The 9,963-nt window shown below is 36.3% G+C and overlaps 1 protein-coding gene across 1 annotated transcript; it reads right to left on the bottom strand.

Annotated features, from left to right (window-relative positions):
• Positions 1 to 3,737: 3,737 nt before the first annotated feature.
• On the bottom strand, positions 3,738 to 5,158 carry LOC123995760 (troponin T, cardiac muscle isoforms-like). The gene has a single exon (XM_046299432.1). It carries the CDS (start codon positions 4,940 to 4,942, stop codon positions 4,088 to 4,090), a length of 855 nt encoding a protein of 284 aa, XP_046155388.1. The 5' UTR covers positions 4,943 to 5,158; the 3' UTR covers positions 3,738 to 4,087.
• Between the last annotated feature and the right edge of the window lie 4,805 nt (positions 5,159 to 9,963).

Below are 9,963 nucleotides of genomic sequence, written 5' to 3'. Positions count from 1 at the left end.
AAATGCTTGCGATTCTCTGTGTGATCAAGAGATAGCCCTGCCTTATGACAAGGGTGTGTGTTGTATATGAGTGTGTTGTGTGGTGTTGTGTGTGTGTGTATGTATGTATGTGAGAGAGTGACAGCTGTCAGTCACTGTGTGCCCAGAGTGTCCTATTGCCTCCGCTGGGCCATAATGAGCAGGTGACCCTGCAGCTGCTGCCACTCCTCACACACACACACACACACACACACACACACATATGGATGCATGCTCACACACACGCACATACAAATCTAGCCTCTAATCACACAAACAGGGTCACATTTCAAGAGTGCATTCCAACACACTAACAGGAACATTTTAGGATTTGAAATGCTAACTGATGCAGAATAGCTCTGGTTAGAGCTATATTGTTTTGAAAATGCTCTTGAACAAGCATGCAAACTTTTGATTGGGAACCATTTGTCATTCTCTCAGTTGATGTGAGAATAATTGTTAAGCTAGTGTATAAGACAGTACATTTCATTTCTCATTATCCGTAATGGGCGAAGATAAATAATTAGCAGTTACAGCTTGTCAGTTGAACCCAAATACTACATGCATAATCCTTTAACCTAAACAAAGCACCTATAAATCATCATAAACATAACAATATTCAGCGACAATGGATGTTCATTCCATGAATTCAATGCTCACACACATCCCCACATGGGCTTGCTTGCTGACGGAGAGGCTAACTCAAACTGAATCTAGTAAGTAGATCAACTCCCTCTGAACTGATCCTGTCTGAGCTGTAGTCAGTCCAGACGTTTCTACACTTCCATCAATATCAACTTCCAGCCCTTTCAGCCGAGTGGGTAGGGAGGGGCCCTGATTGCAGAGTTGCCCTACCACACTGTCTCTATGGAAACCTGTTGGCATATAGCAACGCCTGGAAGGGTTTCATTTGTTCTTACGGGTTACAAGCAGCTCTCGGCAATAGTGAGGCCAACCTAAATGACAATCAAAACCACCCAGCAGAAATATTGTCCCCTATTGCAATTCCTGTTATGATGACACAGCTTTCATTTCAGTTCATTGATTTGTTGTTGCCAAGTGACAATTTGATTGTTTTTCAGAATAGTTCAGAAGTTGGGGGGAGAATTGCCAGTAGAAGCAGGTAATTGTGAAGCACAGAGATAAGGGTTCACAAGGGTAGAGGAAAATGGGAGGAAAGGAAACCTCTTACGGATGAGGTATGTACAGTACTTGTTACGTCAATGAGTGCCAAGCTATGCATCCTATAGACCGTGTAAAGAAAAGGAACAGTTGAAGTCAGAAGTTTACATACACCTTAGCCAAATACATTTAAACTCAGTTTTTCACAATTCCTTATATTTAATCCTGGTAAAGATTCCCTGTCTTAGGTCAGTTAGTATCACCACTTTACTTTAAGAATGTGAAATATCCGAATACTAGTAGAGAGAATGATTTATTTCAGCTTTCACTTCTTTCATCACATTCCCAGTGGGTCAGACGTTGACATACACTCAATTCGTATTTGGTAGCATTGCCTTTAAATAGTTTAACTTGGGTCAAACATTTCAGGTAGCCTTCTACAAGTTTCCCACAATAAGTGAATGTTTGCCCATTCCTCCTGACAGAGCTGATGTAACTGAGTCAGGTTTGTAGGCCTCCTTGCTCGCACACGCTTTTTCAGTTCTGCCCACAATTTTTATTATGGGAATGAGGTCAGGGCTTTATGGTGGCCACGCCAATACAGTGACTTTGTTGTCCTGAAGCCATTTTGCCACAACTTTGGAAGTATGCTTGGGCTCATTGTCAATTTGGAAGACCCATTTCCGACCAAGCTTTAACTTCCTGATTGATGTCTTGAGATGTTGCTTCAATATAGCCACAATTTCCCCCCTCATGATGCCATCTATGTTGTGAAGTACACCAGTGCCTCCTGCAGACAAGGACCCCGACAACATGATGCTGCCACCCCCGTGCTTCACGGTTGGGATGATGTTCTTCGGCTTGCAAGCATCCCCCTTTTTCCTCCAAACATAACGATGGTCATTATGGCCAAACAGTTCTATTTTTGTTTCATCACACCAGAGGACATTTCTCCAAAAAGTCTGCAGTTGCAAACCGTTGTCTGGCTTTTTTATGGCGGTTTTGGAGCAGTGGCGTCTTCCTTGCTGAGCGGCATTTCAGGTATATGTTGATATAGGCATCTTTTTACTGTGGATATAGATACTTTTGTACCTGTTTCCTCCAGCATCTTCACAAGGTCCTTTGCTGTTGTTCTAGGATTGATTTGCATTTTTCGCACCAAAGTACGTTAATCTCTAGGAGACAGAACGCATCTCCTTCCTGAGCGGTATTACGGCTGCATGGTCCCATGGTGATTATACTTGCGTACTATTGTTTGTACAGATGAACGTGGTACCTTTGGGCGTTTGGAAATTGCTCCCAAGGATGAACCAGACTAGTGGAGATCTACATTTTTTTCTGGGGTCTTTGCTGATTTCTTTTGATTTTTCCATGATGTCAAGCAAAGAGGCACTACTTTTGAAGGTAGAACTTGAAATACAGCCACAGGTTACACCTCCAATTGACTCAAATGTTGTCAATTAGCCTATCAGATGCTTCTAAAGCCATGACATCATTTTGTGGAATTTTCCAAGCTGTTTAAAGGCACAGTCAACTTAGTGTATGTAAACTTCTGACCCACTGGAATTGTGATACAGTGAAATAATTATAAGTGAAATAATGTCTGTAAACAATTGTTGGAAAAATGACTTGTGTCATGCACAAAATAGATGTCCTAACCGACTTGCCGAAACTATAGTTTGTTAACAAGAAATTTGTGGAGTGGTTGAAAAACAAGTTTTAATGACTCTACCTAAATGTATGTAAACTTCCGACTTCAACTGTACATTCACATGTTCAACTGCAAAACTTGTCACTTAGCGCCCTCTAGTGATTGTCCAGGCTACTGTCTCCAGTAAGTACAAAACAGCCAGCATACAACACAACTCCAGCCAAATAACATCTCAGTAGTGCAAATTCATCTGATAATAATATGTTTGTTAATACTGTTTAGCACCAAAAGTGGTTGAGTAAATTATACCGCCTCATATATTACATTGATATGTATTATCTACAGTACATCATTGCCAATGAGTACTATAGATAAATCCATTATGTCTCCTGTTGATTGAATGGGGATGGCCCCTGAGATTCCTGACTATAAACACCCAGCAATGGAATGACAGGCACAGTTAAGATGGTGGGCTCCATAGAAATAGAATTATGGATTATGGGTACACTCAATATGGCCGCCAGTCCACCCAACAGCCACCCATTGACTTGAATGGTGATACCGCTTATAGGAAGTTGAATTATATTTCTATGATGGGCTCATTTAACCCATAGTTAACTCCTTCTGGCCAAGACTGTGCAGGTCAATACAACTGCATTCCCCACCCTGAGCATGGCAGAGACTAAATGAGCTCTTTACAGTTCCATGTGTGCCACACCTGTCAGGGACGAGACACGTTTCAACCCTCAGAATTGGACCAAGACAAACAAATAAACATTCATGAGTTGTACTGTTAATGTAAAAAAAGAAACATTTTGCAATGTAGTACATTATCCTTTGTCTTGCATTTGACTGTTTCAGTAACCCTCACAGTAGAAAGAGAGGAATTTAACTAACCAGCTACAAAGACTGCTTAGATATAATAACGACCAAAACTGCATCAAACATTCACATTTTATTCGAATGATCAATCAAAACTGTATTAACATTATTCAAACATTTAGCTTTATCTGTGAATACGATATCAGTAATCATATTCCTCGTGAACCACATTAAATGTTTACATCAGACAACTATAGTCAACAAAGAAAGTTACAGCCTGTGCACAACCTGTGAATACATTATGTAGGCTGATCAGTTATAGACCTGCTTAGCTAACGTTATACTGTAGAAACCCCCAAACAAACAAACAAACAAGCAGGCCTATACCCAATAAAGCAGAAGCAGGTGATTGTACTTCAAACGGTCCAAAGACAGCTAGACTAATCTGATAATGTTGAGGTCATTGCTGTGTGACTAACGTAGCTTCTTCGCCCCGCGGGTCGCCTTGGCCACCTTGGAGCCCCTCTGGTGGTCGCTAACGCGGTTCCGCAGCACATTCACGTCGTACTTCTGCCTCTTCAGCTTCTCGGCCAGGTCAAACTTCTCAGCGTGTAGCTGGCGCAGCCACTGCCAGAGCTCGCGGGACTTCTCCGCCAGCCTCTCCTGGTTGAGGTGGTCGATGTTGAGGGGCTTGCGGCGTTCCAACAGAGCCTTGGTCTTCTTCTCGCGCCCCGTCAGCTTCTTGCCCTTCTTCACGTCCCCCTTCTGTATGTAGCCGCCGAACGCCTTATTGGAGAAGACGTTCTTCTTCCTGGCATCCTCCTCGGCGCGGAGCTTGGCCTCCTCTTCCCGTCGGGTCCGCTCCTCAGCAAGACGAGCTTGGCGCTCAATGTTCTGCTCGGCGCGCACACGCTGCTGCTCGGCACGGTCGGCACGGCGGCGCTCGATGCGGCTGCGGAGGGCTACCAGCTCTTCCTCCTCTTTCTGGCGGCTAGAGAAGTGCATCTCGATCAGGCTCTGCAGGTCATTGAAGTCCTTCTCTAGTCTCTTGCGGTGGAGGTCATCAAAGTCTAACTTCTCACCGTCGGGCAGCTTGGGAGGAGCGATGTTGGTAATGTACTTGGTCCGTGGCTTGGTCTCCCCCTCGCTCCCCTCAACGTGTTCCCTCTCCTCCTCCTCTACCTCGTCCTCCTTATCTGCCTCATCCTCCTCCTGCTCTTCTTCAGCCTCCTCTTCCACCTCAGGTGCCTCCTCTACTTCTTCCTCCTCCTCGTTCACCTCCTCTGCCTCCTCCTCGTATTCCTTCACAATATCCGCTGTGTCAGACATGATGTTAAAGCCTGCCTCTCAGACAGTCAAGGAAGAAAGACCAGTTGAGACACACACACACAATACTCAGAGACCAACTTGTGTCAAACAGTCAAGAGGGGAAGTGAAGTGAACTTTCGGGTGCGGTTGCTTGGGCTCTTTTAAAGCTTTACCCTGATCATGTGTCCAAACCCCACTGTCGAGGCAGAGATGTTCAGACAGATGGAATGGAGTCTATTTTCTCCTTCAACAAGTCTGCCCCCTCCCCTGAACCCTGACCCCAGACTCTCCCAATCATTCCTTTCTAAGGACAATCGGAGTGCCCTATTTCAGACTCACAACAGATGCACTCAGGTGCCACTCAAACCTGTGCTCTCCTTCAAGCCCACAATCGAATGTATGCATCACGGTCACAGCATGTTTGTTGTAGGTATCAAGTGAAATTCTTACTCATATACTATGGGGTTATTTATACACTTGGTCATCAAGAAGGAGAAAAAGAGTGACAGAGTATATATTAAGTACAGCATTACAAAAAAAGTCATATGTATTTATTGATAGTGGCCATTCATTATATATCTATAGATACAGTGACCATTCATTATATATATATAATGAATGGCCACTATATCAATAAATACATAATGAATGTCACTATATCAATAAATATATAATGGTCACTATATCTATAAATATATAATGAATGTCACTATATCAATAAATACATAATGAATGGTCACTATATAAATAAATATATAATGAATGTCACTATATCTATAAATATATAATGAATGTCACTATATATATAAATATATAATGAATGTCACTATATCAATAAATACATAATGAATGGTCACTATATCAATAAATACACAATGAGTGGTCACTATCTATAAATATAAAATGAATGGTCACTATATCTATAAATATATAATGAATGTCACTATATATATAAATATATAATGAATGTCACTATATCTATAAATATACAATGAGTGGTCACTATCTATAAATATAAAATGAATGGTCACTATATCTATAAATACATAAGAATGGTCACTGAATCAATAAATATATAATGAATGGTCACTGTATCAATAAATATATAATGAATGGTCACTGTATCAATAAATATATAATGAATGGTCACTGTATCAATAAATATATAATGAATGGTCACTGTATCAATAAATATATAATGAATGGTCACTGTATCAATAAATATATAATGAATGGTCACTGTATCAATAAATATATAATGAATGGTCACTGTATCAATAAATATATAATGAATGGTCACTGTATCAATAAATATATAATGAATGGTCACTGTATCAATAAATATATATTGAATGGTCACTGTATCAATAAATATATAATGAATGGTCACTATATCAATAAATATATAATGAATGGTCACTGTATCAATACATAATGAATGGTCACTGTATCAATACATAATGAATGGTCACTGTATCAATACATAATGAAGGGTCACTATATCAATAAATATATAATGAATGGTCACTGTATCAATAAATGTATATTGAATGGTCACTGTATCAATAAATGTATATTGAATGGTCACTGTATCAATACATAATGAATGGTCACTATATCAATAAATATATAATGAATGGTCACTGTATCAATACATAATGAATGGTCACTGTATCAATAAATATATAATGAATGGTCACTGTATCAATATATAATGAATGGTCACTGTATCAATACATAATGAATGGTCACTGTATCAATACATAATGAAGGGTCACTATATCAATAAATATATAATGAATGGTCACTGTATCAATACATAATGAATGGTCACTATATCAATAAATATATATTGAATGGTCACTGTATCAATACATAATGAAGGGTCACTATATCAATAAATATATAATGAATGGTCACTGTATCAATATATAATGAAGGGTCACTATATCAATAAATATATATTGAATGGTCACTGTATCAATACATAATGAATGGTCACTATATCAATAAATACATAATGAATGGTCACTGTATCAATACATAATGAATGGTCACTGTATCAATACATAATGAAGGGTCACTATATCAATAAATATATAATGAATGGTCGCTGTATCAATACATAATGAATGGTCACTGTATCAATACATAATGAATAGTCACTATATCAATAAATATATAATGAATGGTCACTGTATCAATACATAATGAATGGTCACTGTATCAATACATAATGAATAGTCACTATATCAATAAATATATAATGAATGGTCACCGTATCAATATATAATGAATGGTCACTGTATCAATACATAATGAAGGGTCACTATATCAATAAATATATAATGAATGGTCACCGTATCAATATATAATGAATGGTCACTGTATCAATACATAATGAAGGGTCACTGTATCAATACATAATGAAGGGTCACTATATCAATAAATATATAATGAATGGTCACTGTATCAATATATAATGAATGGTCACTGTATCAATATATAATGAATGGTCACTGTATCAATACATAATGAAGGGTCACTATATCAATAAATATATAATGAATGGTCACTGTATCAATATATAATGAATGATCACTGTATCAATACATAATGAAGGGTCACTGTATCAATACATAATGAAGGGTCACTATATCAATAAATATATAATGAATGGTCACTGTATCAATAAATATATAATGAATGGTCACTGTATCAATATATAATGAATGGTCACTGTATCAATATACAATGAATGGTCACTGTATCAATACATAATGAAGGGTCACTGTATCAATACATAATGAAGGGTCACTATATCAATAAATATATAATGAATGGTCACTGTATCAATAAATATATAATGAATGGTCACTGTATCAATAAATATATAATGAATGGTCACTGTATCAATATATAATGAATGGTCACTGTATCAATATACAATGAATGGTCACTGTATTAATACATAATGAAGGGTCACTATATCAATAAATATATAATGAATGGTCACTGTATCAATAAATATATAATGAATGGTCACTGTATCAATATATAATGAATGGTCACTGTATCAATACATAATGAATGGTCACTGTATCAATATACAATGAATGGTCACTATATCAATAAATATATAATGAATGGTCACTGTATCAATACATAATGAATGGTCACTGTATCAATAAATATATAATGAATGGTCACTGTATCAATACATAATGAATGGTCACTGTATCAATAAATATATAATGAATGGTCACTGTATCAATACATAATGAATGGTCACTGTATCAATACATAATGAATGGTCACTGTATCAATACATAATGAAGGGTCACTATATCAATAAATATATAATGAATGGTCACTGTATCAATAAATGTATATTGAATGGTCACTGTATCAATACATAATGAATGGTCACTATATCAATAAATATATAATGAATGGTCACTGTATCAATACATAATGAATGGTCACTGTATCAATAAATATATAATGAATGGTCACTGTATCAATATATAATGAATGGTCACTGTATCAATACATAATGAATGGTCACTGTATCAATACATAATGAAGGGTCACTATATCAATAAATATATAATGAATGGTCACTGTATCAATACATAATGAATGGTCACTATATCAATAAATATATAATGAATGGTCACTATCAATACATAATGAAGGGTCACTATATCAATAAATATATAATGAATGGTCACTGTATCAATATATAATGAAGGGTCACTATATCAATAAATATATATTGAATGGTCACTGTATCAATACATAATGAATGGTCACTATATCAATAAATATATATTGAATGGTCACTGTATCAATACATAATGAATGGTCACTGTATCAATACATAATGAAGGGTCACTATATCAATACATATATAATGAATGGTCACTGTATCAATATATAATGAATGGTCACTGTATCAATACATAATGAATAGTCACTATATCAATAAATATATAATGAATGGTCACTGTATCAATATATAATGAATGGTCACTGTATCAATACATAATGAATGGTCACTGTATCAATACATAATGAAGGGTCACTATATCAATAAATATATAATGAATGGTCACTGTATCAATAAATATATAATGAATGGTCACTGTATCAATATATAATGAATGGTCACTGTAGCAATACATAATGAATGGTCACTGTATCAATACATAATGAAGGGTCACTATATCAATAAATATATAATGAATGGTAACTGTATCAATACATAATGAAGGGTCACTATATCAATAAATATATAATGAATGGTCACTGTATCAATAAATATATATTGAATGGTCACTGTATCAATACATAATGAATGGTCACTATATCAATAAATATATAATGAATGGTCACTGTATCAATATATAATGAATGGTCACTGTATCAATACATAATGAATGGTCACTGTATCAATACATAATGAAGGGTCACTATATCAATAAATATATAATGAATGGTCACTGTATCAATACATAATGAAGGGTCACTATATCAATAAATATATAATTAATGGTCACTGTATCAATACATAATGAATGGTCACTATATCAATAAATATATAATGAATGGTCACTGTATCAATACATAATGAAGGGTCACTATATCAATAAATATATAATGAATGGTCACTGTATCAATAAATATATAATGAATGGTCACTGTATCAATACATAATGAATGGTCACTGTATCAATACATAATGAATGGTCACTGTATCAATACATAATGAAACGTCTCTTATATTCCACATATAGAGTGATATATCAAGCACATATATGGGTCATGCACCAAAGGTAGACCATTGAAAAGGCTTGTTGCTAGTTAAAGTAGCACTTCGTTGTTAGAATGTGAACACCAGACAATGTATTTGGGGTCACCTCACTTATGCCAATACGTCATAACCACCTCATCTTGACTGAAGTACATTCATCTAGAGCCTTGTTTTTCCACTGTGACTTACAGAGCTTACCGCTGAGCATATCCAAGAGCAAAGCACA

Source organism: Oncorhynchus gorbuscha, linkage group LG14 (assembly GCF_021184085.1).
Source record: "Oncorhynchus gorbuscha isolate QuinsamMale2020 ecotype Even-year linkage group LG14, OgorEven_v1.0, whole genome shotgun sequence".
In the NCBI taxonomy this organism is placed as follows: Eukaryota; Metazoa; Chordata; class Actinopteri; order Salmoniformes; family Salmonidae; genus Oncorhynchus; species Oncorhynchus gorbuscha.
This window is presented reverse-complemented; position numbering and strand designations above follow the sequence as displayed.